Source organism: Eurosta solidaginis, chromosome 5 (assembly GCF_040869045.1).
Source record: "Eurosta solidaginis isolate ZX-2024a chromosome 5, ASM4086904v1, whole genome shotgun sequence".
NCBI classification, from domain to species: domain Eukaryota; kingdom Metazoa; phylum Arthropoda; class Insecta; order Diptera; family Tephritidae; genus Eurosta; species Eurosta solidaginis.
In genome coordinates this window covers 237,556,950-237,581,796 of record NC_090323.1, presented here as the reverse complement: position 1 = coordinate 237,581,796, position 24,847 = coordinate 237,556,950, and the positions used below count along the sequence as shown (strand labels likewise).

The following is a 24,847-nucleotide window of genomic DNA, read 5'->3' as shown; positions in this document are numbered from 1 at the left end:
TCGCAAATATTAGAAACTTTTTAGGACCTATGCCAATCGCTGCTTCTAGACCTGACAGTTGTATCAGTTCTAATAGCTCGAGTTTAGGCCTAGCAAACGCAGGAAGCGAGCACAAAACGTGCTCGAATGTTTCTTCCTCCAACCAGCACATCCTATACTTGCTATCACTGACCGAGCCCAATTTAAAACATGTGATGCCAGAAGGCAGCATCCAGTCAGAATAGCCGACATGAGCTCTCCACATTCCTCTCTTTTCAATGATAAATAAAAATAAATAAATAAAGATCTGCACATAATCTTCGATACTCTCAAAGCTCTCTTAATCTTACCCACTCTGAATGAGACGTCTACAAGTTTCGAGGGATTGGCATCTCACTCGGATTTTTCATTTCTATTTATTCCCATATGTTCATGGACCCAATATAGATGTACATATTTCCCTATTTTGATTCTTGCTAGGGATGGCTTACACTCTAACACAATTTTAGATGTAGGGAATTAGGTAGTCTTTTCGTCCACTATTTGATACAGCTATACTCATGGCCTACGGTCCGTTCTCGAGCTGCCCGAGGCATTGAGTCTTGTTACAGTAGCTTACGCTAAGTTCTTCGCCACTAGGCCTACCGGTGGAATGTGCAGAATGATATAAAGTACAGCAATAGGGGTTGTTTTGAGGCCTCCCGATTTGCTAAACATTGATAGCCTGCATTTCCCCTCTAGTTTTATGGGGTGAATACTTTTTTGTGCGGTTGTACACGAACTCCACAATATAGGATGGGTCTATTGATCGCTGTAAATATGTAATTAAAGAGAGAAGGCGATAGACACCACCTACACCTCAGCATTCGTTTATATGCGTGTATGAACTTCCAGGACAACTTACTGTCTAGAATTAATCCTACATATTTTGTACAAGGTTTCTTCTGCAGGGGCTCCCCTCCAACGGTTGGACTAATTCTGGACCTTATACATCGTAGTAAAATAGACCATATCCATATTCTCCGCATTGGCACCCAACTCGCCCTCAGATGCCCAGGAATGTATATGCCGAGACGCCAGATCACTTTCCGTCATCTGCGTACGCCGTGAGCTTGACGGGTCACTCATCGGTCCTCTTGACCAGTTGCCTAACGACACCTTGCGGCGTGCCTCTCTCTACCGATAATGTGGCCTTATACAGCCCCTATTACAAATTAAACTTCCTGCAATTAAGCAAGCATGTTAAAAGCATAAATAACATGTAAGGAAGGCTAATTTCAGGTGTAACCGAGCATTACATACTCAGCTGAGAGCTTTGGAGAAAAAAGATTTCGCCCATTTTTAATACCAAGATAAAGTGAGTGATAAGTACGTGATACCAAGATAAGTACGTGAACTAAGTTTAGTAAAGATATATCGATTTTTGCTCAAGTTATCATGTTAACGGCCAAGCGGAAGGACAGACGGTCAACTGTGTAAGAAAACTGAGCGTGGATTCAAACCGATTCGCCCATTTTCACAGTAAACAGTTTTCGTCACAGAAGCTATGCCCTTACCAAATTTCACAAGGATTGGTTAATTTTTGTTCGACTTATGGCATTAAAAATATTCTAGACAAACTAAATGAAAAAGGGCGTAGCCACGCCCATTTTGTAATGTTCTTTTATTTTTGTATTTTGTTGGCCCATATCATTACTGGAGATGAATGTTGACATAATTTACTTATATACTGTAAAGATATTAAATTTTTTGTTAAAATTTGACTTACATTTTGTTTTTTAAGTGGGCGTGTTGATTATCCGATTATGCTAATTTTTTAAATAAATAAATAAATAAACAGGAGTAACGCCTCTGCCAAATTTCATCATGATATCTTCAACCACTGCCAAATTACAGCTTGCAAAACTTTTAAATTGCCTTTTTTAAAAGTGGGCGGTGCCACGCCCATTGTCCAAAATTTTACAAATTTTCTATTCTGCGTCATATGATCAACCCACCTACCAAGTTATATCGCTTTATCCGTCTTTGGTAATGAATTATCGCACTTTTTCGGTTTTTCGAAATTTTCGATATCGAAAAAGTGGGCGTAGTTATAATCCGATTGCGTTCATTTTAAATAGCGATCTGCGACGAGTTCCCAGGAATGTACATACCAAATTTCATTAAGATACCTCAAAACATACTCAAATTATCGTGTTTACGGACGGACAGGCTAAATGAATTTCTTTTTTCGCCCAGATCATTTTGATATATAGAAGTCTATATCTATCGCGATTAGTTTATGCCGTTATGGATTACCGTTCTGCGAACAAAATTAATATACTCTGTGAGCTCCGCTCAGCTGAGTATAAAAATCACTGCGAGTGCGCAGACACGGAAATAGTACCGTTGGTACAGCGATAAGGATACTCCCCGAAGGTTTTAGAGAGTGTTATTGATTTTGATCGTCCTTTGACGGATATAGATCCGATATGTTCCGGTCACAAGTACCATTAAGGTACTAGCCCGACCATCTCCGGAACGATTTAGTATGACCACATGAAACCTTCTAGGCCAAGGATGGGCCTATTTTCGGCTCCTAAATCAGTTTCAGTGCCAGCGAGTGCTAGGTGAGACGTTTGTGTGTTTTGGGGTGTTAGGGGAGTAAAAAAATAAATTGGAAATATCGCACACTTCGTCTCAAACGATATTCATCGCAAGAAGGTTGTGGAAACACTAAAAAAACTGAAATTAAAATATTCTCTCTCAACCTCGAAAACCAATTCCCAAACTGTGTTGCAATAGTACGAAAACAAAAACATACATTTTTTGGCAAGAAATACGTAAAACGGAATATCCATAGACTGAAGTCGACTTTATGTTAAGCAGCGCATTATTGACATTCATTTCACCTTCAAATACATTTAATTATATGCAAGCCGATTTATTTTGCAATATGTCCATAAAAGTATTTAAAAAAATATTTTTAAAGTAGTAGCATTAGAGGAAGTAGTAGTAGAAAAACGTACTAATTCACGTTTCGTATACAATCGTGGGAAAACGAAACTCTTTTCAGACTTGTTGGCAGTGTTGCCGTGAGCCTAGAAAGAAATGTATCAGTTTACAAATAAAAAAGGTACCAATCGCATAATCAACGACTAATTTTACCAGTTTTATTATAAGCATAACTGCTTTCATTTATAAATTTCAAATTATGGAGGAATTTTCAAATTTCTTCAGCTCACATACATATATCGTTAAATCCACACTCCAAAAATTGTTGGAGCATGTGTTGCATGTGTATTTAATTTACGACGACCGTTTTTCTAATTTTAAAACTTGCTTTGTTTATGATTTGAATCATAAAGGAACTTTTAAAATTACAACTGAAAATTCAGTTCGAGTTGTGAATCACAAAAGCGACATTGCATATTTGTGGCCTTTAGTGCGAGCGAAGCCGCCGGTAAAGGCTAGTTTATCCTAAAACGCTTAATAATTTAAACATAATAAGACCGGTGGCAGCTCTATTTTCCACATAGCTCTCTCTTTATCAATCTTATTTATGTATGTATATTATTTTCTTCCTGTGTTCTTCGCCCCACATACCTGCACTTTATCGTTCCTCACCCAGCACTTAAATGTGCAAAGCGTGCCTGTATGAGAAAAAGGCTCATATGAGCCGTTTTGCCCACCGCTATTCTAGGCCACCCCGTCCTCTCATGATCCATGAGGAACTTGGGGTTGGCAGAGTCTTTGCTGCCAAAGAAACAGGATTCGTCACGGGTAGGTGATGTTGACAGTTGGGTTGAAGGTGCTATGAATTGCGTTGGCAACCCCTTGGAAGGGATGCGCTACACAACCCTTTGAATAAGTTTGGTATTTTAGTCGTCTCTTACAACAGGAAAGGTATTCCGCGGGTATATTCTAAGCCCCCTAACCCGCTGGGGGAAAAATAGTAACGTCTCCTAATGTAGTAGTTCTGCGCTAGTTCGGAACTAGTGCGACTCACTGCAGGGCACATATGCCTCAGTTCGGGGATAGGCATTAAGCCTGTACTGAGAAACTGGTGCTTTCAGTGAGTGTATCCAAATTTTATGCAGGTTTAGCTTTTGTAAGATATGTCAATATGTAATACTTCAATAGCCGTCCTTTATTATTTCTTCAAATGAGATATTTAATTTTGCTGAACTCTAAAATTGATGTTTAATAACCCAAAGAGGTCAACTGGCCCACAGTGCGATATACCGATGATGTATAGGGCGAGCTGGTGCGATAGCATCTGTAGTTGACTGTTTAACTCCGTTAATATTGAGGAGTTTTACGAGGAGTTGTAGAAAGATATTAACATTTATGCTGGTAGTAGTTAGTTGTAAATTTTGAAAGGGACGTTTCTGCATTGCAAGGCGGTGCAAGCAAGACAATCCACTGATGACTGACAAAGTTCGAGCTTAGTTTTAGTAGTGAATGGTGCAAATTTTTTTTCGAAAATCTAATTATTATTATCTTGGCATTACAAAGCACCAGATCTAAATTGGATGAACGTGTCATCGTCGTTGTTGCTCTATATTAGCTGCAGCCAGCGCCACCAACACACAAAAGCAGAACAGAATGCCGTAGAGTCATCACGTAGGAGTAGCGATAAAGTTGTTTGGGGGAAACAGTTTATACACACACACACAACCATACATAAGTGCATCGGTAAAAAAAAAGTACAAAGTAAATTTTTTATGCAAATTATAATAATTAATCTTGTTATTAAGTTTTGCAATCGACATTTTTTTATTTTTATTTTGGCTGCCTGCCGGTGAGACCGCCAAACTCAGCATGATCGCATTTCTTGGTTTTCGTTATGCCGTTAGCTGTAACATTTGCTGCGGTAAAAATGAAGGCTCAATGTCTTAAGCATCAATAGATCTTTATAAATAAATATAAATTGCTGAAGATGAGGTATTCTAGAATAACGCGCACACACAGCAACATAGCACATATATACATTAGACTGGGTCGATTTATTAACCGATATCGCGCCATTGATTTTCGATAGGATTTGGGTTCAGGAAAAACGTTCCAATACGCATACCCAAAAAAAATAATCTTCGAGCCTGCGAAAAAAAAAATGGCGAAAGGGTCAATTTTTCGACCAAAACACTCCCCAAAACCCAAAAAAATATTTTTTTTTTTAAAAAACTGTTATCACCAACGTTTCTACAAGTTTTTTGAAAAAAAAAAATTTTTTTTTGGGTTTTGGGGAGTGTTTTGGTCGAAAAATTTACCCTTTCGCCATTTTTTTTCGCAGGCTCGAAAATTATTTATTTGGGTATGGGTAGTGGAACTTTTTTTCCTGAGCCCAAATCCTATCGAAAAATCGATGGCGCGATATCGGTTAACTTCCGTTCATACAAATTGACCCAGGTTAATATACTTATATATCTATAGTTTTAGATCGATTTCTAGCGATCTATTCCGTTTATAATACTAACTGTATTTGAAACTTGGTCACGATATTCTGGCTTACCGCATTCAGTACAAAAAACAAAAAAAAAAATCAAAACAAAAACTATTGCTATTGTACCTATTTATGTAGCAGTCAATGGCTTGTGGCATTCGTTAAGTTTAATGTGCAAACTAACTGGCGTATTGAAAGTGAACGTCATTCGAGTTTGTCGCTTAAGTCTTTTGTTCGCTGGCATTGGTACCTAAAGTTAAATGAGCAGAGGAGTTTTTTCGAATTGGCAAGCATCGCAATTTCATTGTTTGCATTTGTGATTGTATTGGTGCATTTATGATGGCAATTTTTTTTTTGTTAAACTCATAATCGACACACACACATGTACATACTGACATGCAGATATACGGCATGTATAAACAGTAATTATGCATGTTCAAAAAGAGTTTTGATTGATTATTCATCAGGTCTTTACGCCTACTAACATTTGCTTTGCTTTCGTTGTTTTTATATATTTTAATTATGTTGTTTACTTAATAATACTAACAATTGATGATGTGTTTGAGTGACGGCAGTAAGCAGATGCTCACATGAATTTGATGATTCACGTCATTCCTAAAAGTTATTGGTTCCCTTCGTGGGTACGTAAGGGTGTGTCTCCAAACAATATACATTTTTCTTTACACGATTTATAAATTTTAGTAAAGACGAAGCTCTCAGGGCATCGTTGTAGTGGCAGTTGATTTAACGACCTCCGAAAAAGATCGTCTTGTACCAGTATCACCAGTTCTACCTAGCTATCAAGATTCCAGCTGTGTCACAAAAATTTAAAGTGTTTGTTATTTCGCATAAGAAACTAGAGCACAATTGTGCTCCAGAATGTAGACCCGTGCTGTAGACTTTAAATAAATACATACCTGTCATTGAGAATCTACCCTTTTAAGCATTTGTTAACATTGTGTGTGTTTTAACATTGCTCCATCCCATATGAAGTATTTCTAATCTAAGAATCACAATTTCAAATTCAGGATTGGCTCCAGAATGAAGATATTATTAGATAAACTTTTTTTTATATGGTGTATGAAAAGCTAATAGGAAGAAAATTTGACTGGTAGTTTTTTTTTATTATTTGATTTAACACACATCTTTTCTCCCCCAGCAAAAGTTCGGAGTCAAAAAAGTGCCATAAAAGATGTCTAAGTTAGTGTATTTCCCTTTTTGCAGTGGTTGTGCGATATAACCCTTATTTCATCTATTATATGAGCCGTAATGGGAATCTGCTGCTTGTATGACTATTTTTGGTGTCATTTATGCGCTTTTTATTGGGGATTAGATTACCCAGTTCCAGAGGGATTTTGTGCACATGGCATTATAAATTGGGAAACATATTGTGGCGAATATTAGCATCACTATGATGTTATTAAATAATCACAACAACAAAACCAGCAAACAGCCACACTTACATATATGTAACCGGCAGCTAAGAGCAGAAGTCATTACTCAAACATACACACACACATGGCTAGAAGAAAAACATAAACTACAAATATACACGTATATAGCTAAATAACCAATCATGAGATACAACTGTTCTAGTGTTGTTAGTGAAACGTCTACACCTTAGCTGAAATGGGAGAACGAGGTAACCGAGAGCATAAAAGCAGCACAAGCTGAGGAATAAGTAATAAGTTTGGTTTAAAATCGCTATTAAATAAAAATAAATAAAAATAAATGTAAGGCGCGATAACCTCCGAAGAGATCTAAGGCCGAGCTTCTCTTCCAATTTGCGTCGTGCTCCTCTTGATTTTTCCCTACAAATTGGCCGGACGGGACCTACATGTTTTATGCCGACTCCGAACGGCATCTGCAAGGCAGATGAGTTTTCACTGAGAGCTTTTCATGGCAGAAATACAATCGGAGCGCTTCCCAGACACTGCCGAGGGGCGACCCCGCTTAGACAAATTTTCTTCTAATTGAAAAATCTTATTTCTAAAATTTTGATGTTGCTTTGCCCGGGAGTTGAACCCAGGGCATACGGTGTGATAGGCGGAGCACGCTACCATCACACCACGGTGGCCGCTATTAGTGAAGTATAATTGTATTGCGCCCAAAGTAGTCTAAATAAAGATCATTCTGCAATACTGAATATTGGAGTTATTTATTCGACAGTTCAGCGACTCGGACGTTAGCAGAAGGTGCATAAGTATCAGGAACTCCCCAAAATTCATTACAATATTCTTAATATTGGCTGGGAAACCGGAATTTTGTAGCAAACCCATCAAAGTATGACATACCGACGTCAAGTCTAATTAAAGACATGGAGGGCTGCACACCCCAACAAAGGCATGTCACAGATGCAGTTTTGTGGTTGGAATAAAAAAAGAGAGAAGCGTTCAAGAAAGAAAAAGTTTCCATGTCAAATTAATTCGGGAGCAGCGAGAAAAGCTTATATAGGTCTGCTTATCCAGGTCTGTTTATCCGAGCAGAGTAGAGCAGCTGTCAAAACAGCAAATAGAGCAAGCACGGCTGCTGATTCAATAAACTGTTAGCTTTTAAAGTTGTATATGTATTTGATTTAATTTTTTATGAATTATTTCTATCCATAGTCTTAAAAGACTCCTATATGATCACATTTGTGAGGCTCATGTTTTTCACATATTCGGACTCATATCGGATTCCTAAATGATGAGCGCTCCGAGAATGTATGAGGGGTCGCCAGAATATATGCGCAACATAAGTGTAATCGTAGGCGTATTGTTTGGAAATAGTAAGTTTGAGGGGAGAATATTGAATGTAGGCGTAAGTAAAGCTATTATATTGTAGGGTAATAAAATGAAAGGAACTCGAAATCAATCGGCATGCTATCAATGTGTTATCGAAGTGTTACGGTTTGGTATCGACGAGCTATCTGTTAATATCGACATGTTAAAAAACTCCTATACGATCAGGGCGGTTCAAAAATTTGTATGTTGAAGTGCAAATCACAATAAATATACAAAAATACACTGAAACATTTTAAATTGACAAAAAAAAATAATTAAATTTTTTAAAGAATTCTGAAGGTCCCCTTAATGAATACAATTTTAATTAAAATTATTCTCAGTGCTACAATATTTTTAAAAAAATTTATCGACGACTCATCAGTTTGTTATGAAAAAGAGACCAACTAAACTTTAATATAAAACCTATAACCTTTCTTTAACCCATCGATAACAAGCCGATAATAAACCAATAAGATGCCGATGACTCGGCAATTATAAGCCGATAACATACTCGTAACTCTGCGATTGTTGTTCGCTTTCGATAATAAGCCGATAATAAAGCAATAATTTACTAGTATCGCTTGTCGGTATCAAGCCGACAAAGTTCCTTTTTAAAAGTCAGAAATTATTTGTTACCTCTATTGTGGCTTAACTACCATCCCTGGGCTAGCTCAAGTAATTTTATAAAACATTAGTTTTCTAAGCATTTATTCATTCAGGCGTTATAACTTGAAGTATATTGACTTTGGTCAGTGATATAAAGCCTATTAGGGGGAGTCCTTATGCAATGGTATAAAAAAAAACCGGGCGCACATGTTGATTTCCTTCTAAACGGCGGCGAGGAGTTCTATGCAGAGTATCAACCATACTCTACGAGTACACACCTGATGATTTGAATCTTAATTGTCTTTGTCCAGCTGATAAGAATGAAATACTGCATACTAGGTCAACTACCGTGGAATCAGCCTTCCTAGTATCGTATATAAGGCCTTATAAGCGTTATATTCGGAAAGATGAGCCAAAAATTTTAAAGTTAATCACTCAACCGAAAAAATTTTGAAAAAAAAAATCTTTCTGAAAAATTCCTTTTTTCGCTTGGACATCGGTTGTTATCCGTAAAAAACCAAATTGCTTTCTCTCGTTGAACGTTAAATACAATATCCAGTTTCGTTTTTTATGTTTCAAACAAAATTTATCAAAAATGTTCGGCTGCAGCCAAAATTTCGTATATTATTTATTCGTATTTTAATAGCTCCGCAGGTAGTCCACCAGCGCCCGTGGCCTTTTTATACCTTTCATGAAAATGAAATGGTATATTAATTTCGTCACGAAACCCAAAATTGTAAGTCCTTAAAGGAAAATAGATAGACCCACCATTAAGTATACCGAAATAATCAGGTTGAAGAGCTGAGTTGATTTAGCCATGTCCGTCTGTCCGTCTGTCTGTTTGTATGCAAACTAGTCCCTCAATTTTTGAGATATCATGATAAAATTTGGTGAGCGGGTGTATTTGGGTGTCCGATTAGACATTTGTCTGAACCGACCGGATCGGACCACTATAGCATATATCCTCCATACAACCGATTTTTCAGAAAAAGAGGATTTTTGTAATATCTTACTCAATTTAATAGATTGAAGCTTCAAACTTCACCATATAATTTCGTATATTGCACATATTTTTGCCTGAAAAAATTGATGAGATCGGTCGTATATATAGTATATATCCCCCACAACCGATTGTTCAGATAAGAAACTTTTCGTAATTGCTGCCCTATTTTAAGAGCTAGAGGCTTCAAATTTCACCGAACGCTTACGTATATGGCATATATTATTGTTTGAAAAAATCATACAGATCGGTGGTATATATAGTATATATCTAATACAACCGATTGTTCAGATAAGAAACTTTGTGCAATTTCTACCCCATTTTAACAGCTATAAGCTTCAAATTTCACCGATTGCTTACGTATATAGTATATATTTTTGTGTCAAAAAATCATAGAGATCGGTGATATATATAATATATATATGATGGTATATATAGTATATATATATAGTATATATATTTTTTTTTGCGATTTCGGCCCCATTTTATCAGTTAGAAGCTTCAAATTTCACCAAATGCTTACGTGTATAGCATATATTGATGTCTGAAAAAATCATTGAGATCGGTGGTTTACATAGTATATATCTCATACAACTATTGTTCAGATAAGAAACTTTGCGCAATTTCTTCCCCATTTTAACAGCTAGAAGCTTCAAATTTCACCAAATGCTTACGTATATAGCATATATTTTTGTCTGAAAAAATCATAGAGATCGGTGGTATATATATTATATACTTCATATAAACTCTCATTTTTGCCCCTTTTTTACGGATAGAAGCTTCAAAATTCATCAAATTTCATCAAATAGTTACGTTTACGTCATATATTGCTAAAATAAGTGATTTATGGTCATAGCTATTCCACGCAGACCACAAAAAACCTGAAACTTTGCATCCTCACACAAAGTACCTACCTATTTTTCATTTTATATTTATCTTAAAAATCGTTTAGGTATGTAGATCTGTTCACTATATATTTCTTATCTTATACATCCGATTATTCGGAGATTACGAATGGGATAAGATTATTGTTCAGCCCCATTCATGAAAGGTATGAAGTCTTCGGCACAGCCGAAGACAGTCCCGTCCTTACTTGTTTTATTTAATTTTTGCTTGCCGTCATACTCGCGTAGAGAATTCCATATCGGGCTCGGGCTCAACATCTTCCATGAGCAGCAAATCGCTGTCTCCATTTCCGAGGGCAGGGAAAGTATTCCATTTCTAACCTACGTACTCTCTATACCAAGCCCGAATTTTTGTTGTAACAGGAGTTTACCTCGGGCTTGTTGTTTAAAGCTTTTTAAAAATTATATATACAAAAGAAAGACTGTGTATTTTTCAAGCATTAAATGACAGCTGTTGAGTGATCCAAAGGGCGTGAATTCAAGTTCTGCAAAAGGCAACACCGAAAGTTCGATTCGGCTTCAACGTCGGTTCAAAAGCGTACCTTCGTTCAGACTCTACTATTGCGTCTGTTAATGTAGATATATAATGTAATTAGACTTAGCCATCAAGTAGTCTTGCTCAAACAAAAGTTATTAGAAGACTTTAAAATGTGTACATAAACAAATGATTGACTAATCAGTTTTAATGATTTGCATTTTAAAACTGCTTTACACTTACACATACTTATATATACAGGAATTTGTATTACTTCCATGATATGACCTGCGAGTCTTTTAGTACAATTTCTGCAGTGCTGCAAATATGTTGAACAAAAAAATTCCTATAATAATTTTAACTTTAGCCATAAATGCAATAACAAATGATGCCGCCCTCGAGCCGCCATGGTATCTCAACAAACATCATCAAGCTCGAACAATCGAGGAAGCAATCAAGCAATATTTCGAAGATAAAACCAATTTGCTACATGTTAGGGTACAGAGACTTGGCGAAGCACGATTTCAAATTATCTAACCAATGTTTTAAGAAATTCAACTAAATTAACTTTTCGAGTTACAATTGAAAATAAGTCACTTAAAAATAACAAATACCTTTTACGCAATTTGTGGTATGTGGACTCGTACGAAGCGCTGGAGTAAGTTGGAAAAATTTATAAGATATATAATTTTACAATGATTACATTTGGTTAGGTTGAACTGGCCAGTCAACAAATACCTCACTGAATGTGTCCGTAGTGTTACCAGAATTAGTTTGACGACCAAAAAAAAAAAAAACACCAATCAGGCACCAGGACTTACATTTGTAATAGAATAACCCAGTCCTCTTGGCAAATACTAGAAGTTTTCTAGGACCTAGCATAATTGCTGCCTCGGGATCTGGCAACTCTGTCGCCTCTAGTAGCTGGAGCCTTAATCTCACGACCGCAGGACATGAACACGGAACGTGCTCAACCGTTTATTCCTGCAGCTTGCACTTTCTGCATCTGCTATTACTGACGAGACCTTACTTATAAACATGTGATGCCAGAATTCAGTGTCCAGTTGGTATGTCCATCGTGAGCCTGAAGTCTTCTCTCTTCAGAGATATGAGCAACTTTGTGAGTCTAACGTCGTAGGATTTGCACATGATCTTAGAAATTTTGCAACCCCTCGCCTCTGTCTACGCCTTTCCTGCTTGATGCATCATATGAAACTCCTGTCTCTTTTTCATTTCTTCTTCGATCTGAACATTGTGATAGATTAAAATCGTAACAGTCATTTGATTGAAGAGACCCCGCTTGCCATGACATAAGAAGTCATCTCTGCAAGCACTATGAAGATATCCACCACAAGAACTCAGCCATTTGTGTCAGGTGAACATAAATAGTCTCACAGTCTCATCCGCGATGAGTCAGTAAAGTCATATAGCGATAAATGCCCCAAACTCGCAGTTGGGAAAAACATACTTCTCAGGTAGACCGAGAAAATGTAAGAACAGGAAAAAATAAAAATTAAATTTAAAAATTTTAAGCACTTCCTTTATATAAATGGACAAAAATCAGCGAAAAATTCTTCCTTATATAAAGACATATTCTTGCTAAACATTGATTTTTAAATTTTGACATAGAAATTGCAAAAATATTTATGAGAAGTAAAAATGTAAATATATATAATAATATCTCCTTTCCTATCAACTTTCCAATCCAAGTAATGCGCGCTCCACTTTTATATTTTTACTTCTCATAAATATTTTTGCAATTTCTATGTCAAAATTTAAAAATCAAAGTTTACCAAGAATATGTCTTTATATAAGAAGGTATTTTTCGCTGATTTTTGTCCATTTATATAAAGGAAGTGCTTAAAATGTTTTCATTTTATTTTTATTATTGGAAAACATTGATAAATTATCCATGTTCTAAAAACTATCAAAAGTTGTTTCACTTAAATCGTTGTAACTTGTAAAAAAATTTACGAAATTGAATGAAATTTTGACAGGCAACTTTTGAAGGTGTCAGTCCAAAGACTTATCTACACACGCGTTACTTATCATCGTTTACTGTAAATCTCTTCACAAATGTAATTTATGTCTTAATTAAAAAGTATTTTATTCTTGTAGCAGTTATAACCAAAATTTTATTTCAGCGTACGAAAATAGGGGCCCTTCTCTTAATATTCAACTTTAAGTTTTAAACATCTGATCGGGTGACAAGAGTGGCTAACTCTTACGATCAATGGTGAAAGCTTTTTGGCGTCTGGACAGTTCTGATGATATCGTCAAACATATTTAAAAATGTCGCTCGGCGCCACTCCCGAATAATGACCAAATCACGTAAGCACTAATCTCAAGAACTACAGCGGCTGAAAAAAGGCAACAATTTTTTTTTTCAAAGCACTCCCTTGCCCTCTTGAACCCGTAATATTTGCCTCGTCAGATTTTTCTCACTTTGAATACTAGTAAGAAACTGATTGCGAAATCACATTTTCTTTGGCAGAATATTTAACCAATGTGTAGAGCACACATTAGGAACACTCATCTAATTTTATGTGTTACTTGCAAATCGTATAAACTGTATGCATTTACGAGGTATGCCCCCCCGCGGGGTAGGAGGCTAAGAACATACCCGCGGCACGCATGTCTGTCGTAATAGGCGACTAAAATACCAAATTAATTCAAGGGGTTATGTAGCGCAACCCTTTAAAGGGGTTTCCTGCGCATTTTATCGCTTCTCCAACCCAATTGTCAACCTCACCCTCCCGTGGCGAATCCTGTTTCTATAGCAGCCGAGGTTCTGGCGACTCCAAACTCCTCATGGAGCGGGATGACCTAGATGGTTTCATGTGATCATACTAAATCGTTCCCGTTATGGTCGGGCTAGTGTCTTAATGGTGCTTGTTACCGGAACGTACCGGATCTGCATGCGACAAAAGGCCATCAACATCGATAAGAATCCCAAAAACCTTCGGGAAGTGTCCTTATCCCTATAAAAACAAAAACAGGTATACCCCCAGCGGGGGTAAATCCCCCTTCAAGGGAATGCCAGCGCAATCTAAGCCTTCCTTAAGTACAAAATCGTTCTTGTAGCAGTGTTAGATGATAATCCTGTGAGTTTTCCCAACTTTTTGAAACTAACATTGGGATAATTCGTCCAAATGTATAACATTTTTTTCGTAGCTCATCCTTCTTACTCATTTTCCTCAGAAGCTTATTCTGAAATAATTTATTTAATGCCTGCTATGTAATTACTAAACAACTTATAGAGAAATCTAAATTTGCAGAACTTTCAGTCCTTATATTGGGCTAACCAGCTCTCAATCCGCACTTATAAGACGCAGTCAGTTCATTGATTCAGTCCTTCGCACAGATAGATGGGGTATTCAGGATACAGATTCAGCGACTATAAATTCAACCCTACGGAAATTATTCAATAAATAAAAATCAAGTAAAAAAATTTAAACAATTTCGGTTTAAATTTAAATATCATTTCAGCAGCTTCATGTTAGGCCTTTATTAAAAAACGCATCAAAAATAATATTTATAAATTTTTGTTTTCGAATTTTTTTTTCTTATACAATACACATATGATGTAAATATATGCATATATGTACTTGTTTACGCACATATGTAAATGTATAATAATTTTATGCGCAAATTTATGTTTGTAATGCAGTTTGATTTGGTATGCATATATGCAAATTGACCATTACAATAACAATGCTAAGCATAAATCTTAAACGTTGATATTTAAATTGTGGACAAATTTGCGAGCATTTTTAAATGCAACCACATTCATAAGAAAAACATGCGCAAATGGGTATATATTTTTTTTTTTTTTGTGTATGTAAAACTGCTAATAATTTTTTGCAACTTTGCTTATACAACCACAAGCAAATTGCTTAATGTTTAAAATCGCTTTGCTTTATTATTTTACTCTATAAAATAATTACTATTTTAATTATGAATTTTTTGTATTGTATACAATAATAATAATAAAAAAACTGTATGTTGAGTAATTTAGAACGGATGGCTTGGGGATATACAAATACTATATTGAGAAATTTTACAAAAAGGTTTAAGAACAAATTAAAAAAAATTACAAGTTGTGTGAAAAACATTTAGTAATTTGTTTATTACATTAAAAACAATATTGAACACACCAACATATATATATATATATATAGTGAATATCTAGTTTTCACAGAGTTAGACATACATACATATATACATGAAATTCTGTTTATAGAAGCCTGCAAAATAGTTTAGGTTTAAATTTTACTAAAAATTAATTGTTCATCAAGAACACTTTGCTAAAATTGCATTTAGTATATTTAAATAGATTTATATACATATATGTATGTGTAAACATGTCGAATTGAGAAACATAAAGTACCACACATGTATACATATAATTTAAAGCTTACTAAAAATTATTTAAAATTTACACAGAGGCACTTTCATAATACGCAATTCCGCTGTCTTACTAATCTAAAAAAAAAAAACAAGTAAGGACGGGACTGTCTTCGGCTGTGCCGAAGACTTCATACCTTTCATGATTGGGGCTGAACAATAATCTTATCCCGTTCGTAATCTCCAAATAATGGGATGTATAAGATAAGAAATATATAGTGAAAAGATGTAAATACCTAAACGATTTTTAAGATAAATATAAAATAAAAAATGGCAAAAAACCCCTTATCTGAAAGATCGGTATGGCTCCGATCGAAATGATTTTTTCATGAAATCTTCTATGGTATATTAGAATGAATATCACCAAGTCTCACGTTTTTATATTCGAAACTAAGGGAGAAATGGCCAAAAATCTTTCTATCTGAACGATCGGTTGTATGGGAGATATATGTTATAGTGGTCCGATCCTATCGGATCTGACAAATGTCTAATATAATACAAAAATACATCCTTGTGCCAAATTTCATTGAGATATCTCAAAATTTGAGGGACTAGCTTGCGTTCAAACCGACAGACGGATGGACAGACGGGCATGGCTATATCAACTCAGTTCGTCGCCCTGGTCAATTCGGTATACTTAATGGTGAGTTTATCTTCTATATTTCTCAACGTTACAAACATCGGACCAAAGCTAATATACCATTTCATGTTCATGAAAGGTATAAATATTATTTAATTGGTTGCTTTCTATTTTCATTTTTTTTTTATTTGTCTTAAATGCATACTCTCATACAGTACGAGTGCAAACATGTATGCATGTAAACTAAATATAAAAAAATTCCTTAAAAGCAAACAAAATGGATTTGATTTTTCCAAATAGAAATTAATGTACACTCACGAAGAAGGTATTCACACAAGAACTTTTTGCAGTTTTCACATTGTTTTGCTTAAGCCAAATAATTTTCGATATTTTTTATAAAAACATGTACAAGTATGTAATGAAATCAATATAAACTTAAATTCAAAATCTTGCGCGAAACTTGCGAAAATTCGTATTGGAAATATGAATCTTTAGAAAAATTTTAAAAATTTCCCAAAGTATTATGATAATTTGTCTGAGTGTTCAATTTTAGTACAATAAAGTGTTAATCTCAATCCCCTAAAAAAGTTCACGTTGTTTGGTAATTTTTTTGTCAGCTGGGCTGAGCATTTTCTTTCTTATAAAAAAAGTACGTTCAACAGCTTGTACAGAAGAAAATGCGCCATTCAGCTAAAAAAAAAATTCCAGATTCTAAAACATTTTAATGGATTTAAGATTAATAATTTATTAGACTAAAATTCAATGATTTACCAAGCAGCAAACTTAGAAAAATTTTCAAAATTCTTTGGTGAAAATTATAAAATTTTACTGTAGATTCGTGTTTAAAAATCGAATTTTCGCGAATTTCGCGTAAGGTTTTTTACCTAAGTTTATATTGATTTTGCTAAAAACTTGTACATGTTTTTATAAAAAAATATCGAAAACTATTTTGCTTAAGCAACATTAAATAAAAACTGCAAAAAGTCCTAGTGCCAATACTTTTTTTGTGAGTATAGCTCAACAGATCACACTAAATTTTATAAAAGGAGGAAAAAATTCGAAATGTTTGCTTCTTTTGCGCAAAAATTTGTCTTACTTTAAGAACAATATTTCTATGACGAAAAATATACATATCCATTTTCTTTGTTTTAAAGACGGTGTAGACCGTTTCAGAAAGAAAAATATATTTTTCGACTTCTGATATCAACTAATTTTTGAAATATATATCACTCTTTAGATGATATGTGATTAAGAGTAATGAAATTTAAAATTCCGAAGAGAGCAGCACAGAAGCAGCCAAAACTCTCTATATTTACTACTTTTTATATCCGTTACTACATATTTAGATATCTATGAAGTGTTCCAAGTGTTTGCCACAGAGGATGCTCCCATCAAAAATGCCGATTAGAGGGTGATTACAAACTGGCCTCTTTCTAGAAGACGCAAGAAGGCGAAATATATTGCAAACATTTTACTTCCTTACACAAAACTGGCTCGAATTCCCAAATTAAGAAAATTTTAGCTCCTCGATCGAATTGTATTGAGTTTGTACTCGTTCTCTGATCATTCTCAAATCGATTATTATTATTTTTTTGTTTTTGTTTTTTAATTTTTCTCGAGTTAATAAAAATAACAATCAAACATTCCGATTTTTTTTTAGAAGATTGAGTCAAAAGCAACTAAGAAAATTTTTAGTTTTTCGAAGATAGCCTTTAAAACAGATATGGTCTTTCGAAGTTCGGAATTCGACCTTTGAGAATAGTCTTTTTTGAATAATTAAATTTTATTAATTTGCTTTGTATTCCGCTCTTTCTAGAATGGTACAAATGTTTAATTTCCCAGTTTAAATAATGTGGGCGAAAACTTTTAGCATATAGGTATTAGCTTAATTTTTTCTAAGAAATTACTTTCGTATAACATCTGTTATATAAAAAATTAACCATTCAAAAGAGAAAACCATTCAAAACCATTCAAAAGAGAAAAAAGACGAATCACTGCCATATTTTCACTTTTTGTAATTTTTTTTAGCTATGAAGATAGTTCGAAAGATCCGATTTCGAAATTGGAAAAAGCCAACTATTTTGTTTTAGAGGACATTGAGAAGCGCCAATTTTTTTATTTACATATCAATGGCTACATAAATTTAAAATTTCCAAATTTGATTTTTTTGGAGTTATTATTTTTTTTAAACAATATGAAATCATTTGGAGTAGATGTCACTCAAAGTAGAGTTTCAAACACAATATCCACGAAAAATCGAAATATGCAATACGGAAATAGCGAGTTCTTTTATCCACACAACAAAACTTGCCAACCTACTTGCAAAAAAAAAATTTTGTTTTTTCCAAAACGGTCTAATATTAACACGCTATCCACTATACACGCTATTAGATCTACTAGGAGTTTATACTTAAAATATATATAACATTACTTTCATTTAATCCTAATATTAAAAATCCATTTAAATTATCTAACGGTATAGCAATTTAGTGTGGGGTTGCAATGCGTATTTATGTACCAAAGCGCTTTTTGCTTTTCGATACTTTCTTTCATTCGTTCACTCCTTTGTATTAGCAGATGTGAGCTTTTTCTTTTATATTGCTGTAGTAGCTTCTATGTGCTACTATTTGGTTCAGCGCTGGCCGAGTAAACTAGTATAATGTCATGTATTGCACTCATCGAACCAAATATTAATGCTGCAATACCACAAAAACCTATGATAATATTTTTCCATAAAATCCAGTTATATGCTCCGAAGCCAGTATCCCAGTGAGTGATGAGTTCAATAAACACCTGAAATGTTTTAAAGAAGTTAATCACTGGAAATTATGGAGTGCTATCAAAGGTATAGCAAGCAGATTCTAATCTTCGATATTGCTAAGTCTGCATCACAAATATCATTAATAAGTATACTTGACGCGCCTAATAATGTGGAAAACTTATTTTCTGTTCAAGTGACTACAGCAGTAGTGCACTCGAGAGCTTCGTAAAGCTTCGGAAAACTATTCTTCGTTCACCTACATGTTGTGTGAGCGCAGCGACACAGATTCAGTAACAGATCAACCTAATAACAAGTAAGAAAGGCTAAGTTCGGGTGTAACCGAACATTACATACTCAGCTGAGAGCTTTGGAGACAAAATAAGGGAAATCACCATGTAGGAAAATGAACTTAGGGTAACCCTGGAATGTGTATGTATGACATGGGTATCAAATGAAAGGTATTAAAGAGTATTTTAAAAGGGAGTGGGCCAAAGTTCAATAGGTGGACGCCCTTTCGAGAAATCGCCATAAAGGTGGACCAGGAGTAACTCTATTATGTGTTTGTACGATATGGGTATCCAATTAAAAGTAGTAATGAGGGTTTTAAAAGGGAGTGGCCCTTAGTTGTATATGTGAAGGTCCAAACTGTGGACCAGGTTGACCCAGAACATCATCTGTCGGGTACCGCTAATTTATTTTTACTTGTAATACCGCGAACAGTATTCCTGCCATGATTCCAAGGCCTTTGATTTCGCCTTGCAGAACTTTTCATTTTCTTCTACTTAATATGGTAGTTGTTACACCCATTTTACAAAGTTTTTTTTTAAATTATATTTTGTGGCAAAAAACCAATCCAATCACCATGTTTCATCCCCTTTTTCGTATTTGGTATAGAATTACGGCATTTTTTCATTTTTCGAAATTTTCGATATCAAAAATTGGGCGTGGTCATAGTCGCATTTCGCCCATTTTTCAATACCAAGATAAAGTGAGTTAAGATAATTACGTGAACTGAGTTTAGTAAAGATATATCGATTTTTGCTCAAGTTATCGTGTTAACGGCCATGCGGAAGGACAGACGGACGACTGTGTATAAAAACTGGGCGTGGCTTCAACCGATTTCGCCCATTTTCACAGAAAACAGTTATCTTCATAGAAGCTATGCCCTTACCAAATTTTACAAGGATTGGTAAATGTTTGTTTGACTTATGGCATTAAAATTATTCTAGACAAATTAAATGAAAAAGGGCGGAGCCACGCGGATTTTGAAATTTTCTTCTATTTTTGTATTTTGTTGCAGCATATCATTACTGCAGTTCCATGTTGACATAATTTACTTATATACTGTAAAGATATTAAATTTTTTTTTTTAATTTTACTTAAAAAATTTTTTTTTTAAGTGGGCGTGTTCGTCAATTCTATTTTTTATTTAACAGACATATAGTAATAGGAGTAGCGTTCCTGCCAAATTTCATCATGATATCTTGAACGACTGCCAAATTACAGCTTGCAAAGCTTTTAAATTACTTTCTCTTGAAATTGGGCGGTGCCACGCCCATTGTCCAAAATTTTGCTAGTTTCCTATTCTGCGTCATAAGGTCAACCCACCTACCAAGTTTCATCGCTTTATCCGTCTTTGGTAATGAATTATCGCACTTTTTCGGGTTTTCGAAATTTTCGATATAGAAAAAGTGGGCGTGGTTATAGTCCGATTTCGTTTATTTTAAATAGCGATCTGAGATGACTGCCCAGGAACTTACATACCAAATTTCATTAAGATACCTCAAAATTTAATCAAGTTATCGTGTTTACGGACGGACGGACGGACGGACATGGCTAAATGAATTTCTTTTTTCGCCCAAATCATTTTGATATATAGAAGTATATACCTACATATCTCGATTATGCCGTTACGGGGTACCGTTATGGGAAAAAAATTAATATACTCCGTGAGCTCTGCTCAGCTGAGTATAAAAACGCGTTGCATTGCGGCAATGAAAAACATGTATGCAATCGTCTAACCGAAATCTAACGCAAAACAAAAATTGGAAATCGAATTGCCTTTGCTCTCATACAATTTGTATGTGAATGAGATATTTTTGACAGAAAACCGCCCAAATGCGCTTTTATTAGGTTGGCCTGTGAAGCAAGCAGTCTCAGTATTAGCGTACTTCAAGCAGTAAACATTTCATGCGTGAATTCTATGCTCAACCATTCTCTATTTAAACTCATACTAAGACAAAAAATTTGCTTTTTGTATTCGAAACTCTGCCGCCGTTGTGCAACAAACTTTCATTACTCATACACAGCATAGACTTGACTTGGCTTGAGTTAGCAACCTATCATCTCGTAGCAGCACATCCGATCTGCATTGTACTTGATTTCTTCCAAAATTAAAAGAAAAACGCAAATTAACGCATTTCTGTCAAATAAAAGACTGCATGTTCAAAGAAACATTAAAATAAAGTTTAAATGCATAAAGGGCATCCAAAAGTGCCGACGTCAAAAATCAACAGACTTCTAAGCCAAGCTAAGTTTTTCTAAGTGTTGGGTAATCAGTTATATGCAAAGCTCATTAAACAGAAAGGTAAGCCACAGTTCTCAAGTCAAGTCAGGTCTATGCTAAGCATGTGTTAAAGGTGTTTAACTGTGATACCTTGGTGTTCAGCACAACTAAGCATGTTGGTTGAAGCAGCCAAGGTCGAAAAATTTAATTAAGCTTAAATTTAAGCGAGCACTGAAAAACTGGCCATTATGCTGCTGGGAAAATGTACATATAATGCCTGGTCTTTCAGTTCGCGTTTAAACTCCAGTTAAAGTTGACTAGAGTTTAACCTAATGGTCGTGGATTGGTCACACTCTCAGAAGACCTCCAGTAAATATAGCCAGACAAGCATTGCGATGGAATCCACAAAGAAGCCGACGACCTGGTGCACCTGCGAAAACTTGGCGCAGAACTGTGGATAAAGAACTCGAAGACGCAGGATACACGTGGACTGACATCACAAGAACTGCACCTAACAGAATAAGATTTAAGTCGGTGGTCGAGGCCCTATGCTCCAATAGGAGTTGAGGAAGATGATGATGATGATGACAGTTTAAACTTGCCTCTTTGTTCGATAACATAAAATTTTGCTGCTCATCTCAGCTTACGCGGCCAAAGTTGCAGAGTTAAACTCTAGTCAACTTTAACTGCAGTTTAAAATCGCACTGAAAAACTGGACATAAGCCACATATTATTAGATGTTGCATATTGTTAGGCGCTTGTTATATTCTAATGTAAAATTTTCGGCGAGAGATTTTAGCAATAGGAAATACATATTGAAATCAATTCAAAATACTTACCGGGAATATAAGGCCGAGTATGGAAAAGCAGAAGGCACCAATAAGTCCCATAAAAGGCGCTATGGTAGGCACAGAAACGGCCAAAACAACGGCGGCAGTGACGAGGACGGTTCTAAAATTGAAAAGTAAAATTTATGATTGGTAAACTATAAAGAATGAAGATTGTAAATCAACGTGTCAGGCGCAAGAACTTCAGGCCAATAAATCTCAATTTTATACAAAGACTATCAAGCTCTCAACTGAGGGAACAACCCCAACACCACATTCATACCTATGACAGTTGCTCGTAAGTGTAGCAGCGGTAGAGTTTTGAAAGAAAGAATGGTTGTCGCTACCGTATAGATCAGATGCTGTTACTTCACCTGCGAACATGCGGACGCTGCACCGCTTCTATCTTACCTTTAGTAAATTTTAAATCTTCTTGATTTACGGATAAATTTATTTTACTAAGCCTAGGATAAAGTAATTTTTACTGCACTTCGACCTTTATTTAGATCTAGTTATTGTGCTTGACCTTGCAGTCCATTACTGTAGGTCGAGGCTCTCAATGCATTTAAATACTTCTGGCTCTTATGTCAAAACCGTAACGATTGTTATCGCCGTGATATGAATATTAAACCCTCTGCTCAGCCGTCGCATACTTATACGGATAGAAAGAGCAGTGAAGAGCCTAACATATCTGTCCAAAAAGCTGCTTACTTTACACTATCGAAGGAAGAGCAGACACAAAATAACTTAGCCGTTCCACAAAGACAAAAAAGTTGAAGCTAAGCAGCAGTAATTCATCTGCCTCCCTCATAGCCTGACACCTGATCGGTTGGTCTGAACTGACTCCCGCGGAGGCACACATAAGCCGATGTGTAAGAACCCGTTGTAATATCACAAAAGGCCGCTATTACCTCCCCTCTTCGAACCGATTTCTTAACTTCTGCAGCTTTTGTGAGTGTGGCGCCCCCAAGCATTCCGATGTTGTTGTTGTTGTTGTAGCGATAAGGTTGCTCCCCGAAGGCTTTGCGGAGTGTTATCGATGTGATGGTCCTTTGTCGGATACAGATCCGGTACGCTCCGGTACCATAGCACCATTAAGGTGCTAGCCCGACCATCTCGGGAACGATTTATGTGGCCACATTAAACCTTCAGGCCTTCCCTCCCTCCTCATGAGGAACTTGGGGTCGCCAGCGCCTCGTCTGTTAGTAAAGCAGGATTCGCCGCGGATAGGTGAGGTTGACAATTGGGTTTGGAGAAGCTATATATTGCGCTGGCAACCTGAAGGGTTGCGCTACACAGCCCCTTGAATCTGTTATTTTAGTCGCCTCTTACGACAGGCATACCTACCGAGGGTATATTCGGCTCCCCTAACCCGCTGGGGGGAAGCATTCCGATGACCGCTTTCGTTTCCCCACCAGACCGCATTTCCATAGAATAAATAACCTTACGGGTTCTGTACTGGACATATATGTTCGAGTTTAGCTTATAAAAAATAACTACAAAGCACGATAACCCCCGAAGAGATTTTAGGGTGAGTTTCTTTTCCAATTTGCCTGTTGGTCCTTTTAACAAATTGGTGGGACGGGACCTACATGTTTTACGCCGACTCCGAACGGCATCATTGAAAGGTTTAAGTGGCGAAATACATTCAGAGTGTTTGCCAAATCACTGCTGAGGTGCGATCCCGCTTAAAAAACCTTTACCCCTCATAGTTTCAGCCTCATCACATTTACGTTCCACCAGTTACCGACCCAGCCTCAGAGTTGGGTCTGTACATATTACAAACTACTCCAATTAATCACATACATACCTCAAAACATAATTGACAAATACTGGACGTTTTGTGCATTTATCCTTAATAGCATCCCATGCAATTTCAAGGCATACATAGAACTGCAGACCAAATGTACAATACACAGCCAAAGCGATCAACACCTTGACAGCTTGCGCGGGCCTAGAAGAAAACAATAACATATTTAATCATAACCTCTATATTTACAATACTTGTAGCTCAATCTTAACTTACCACTCCTCCACTGGTAGATTCAGCGTAATACTCTCTTCGGTTGATGGGCCATAGCGTAAATAACCGAGAAAACCAAGTGCCATATAAATCAAAGTAACGCCAGACATACCCTGACTCAGTACACCACAAATACCAAGAAAGTGACGTGGTTTCTCCATATTATTCTCCAAAGGCATTACAACACCGATTGCCTCCATGGCGAATATGCTGATTGCAAAGAAAGCAGGCAGTGTCGAAATCTTAACAAAATCACGTGTTGTTACCGGTGGTAAACCAACAACCAGATAATAGAAAGTTATACCCAAACCAAGACCCATAAAAATATTGGCAATCATGGATACGGGTGCAAGATATTTGAGATTTGGAATCCACGATAGGAGAATCAGTGGTATTAGGAGGGCTGCGATGAGTAGACGTAGTGAAAGTTGATAGCCCAGCCAATGTTCCATAACCTGAAAGTGCAAAGAAAAATTTTTTTTAATTACACTTTATTCTATATACATTAGGCTGGTCCTTTTAAATCAAATACACGTTTTTTCGGTCCCCTCCGCCGGACGGTGGCAAAAATAGAGAAATCTTAAATTTCAT

At 36.0% G+C, this 24,847-nt stretch overlaps 1 protein-coding gene across 1 annotated transcript in view; it reads right to left on the bottom strand.

Moving 5' to 3' along the window:
• Window positions 1-14,618: 14,618 nt before the first annotated feature.
• Window positions 14,619-24,847, bottom strand: part of path (pathetic) — a 118,079-nt gene continuing 107,850 nt past the window's right edge. The window contains exons 7-10 of the mRNA XM_067789009.1: window positions 24,260-24,711; window positions 24,044-24,187; window positions 22,246-22,357; window positions 14,619-18,932 (exon numbers count right to left, since the gene is read on the bottom strand). Coding sequence (XP_067645110.1) covers window positions 18,753-18,932; window positions 22,246-22,357; window positions 24,044-24,187; window positions 24,260-24,711 — 888 coding nt within the window. The 3' untranslated portion in view covers window positions 14,619-18,752. The remainder of the gene's footprint in view (window positions 18,933-22,245; window positions 22,358-24,043; window positions 24,188-24,259; window positions 24,712-24,847) is intronic.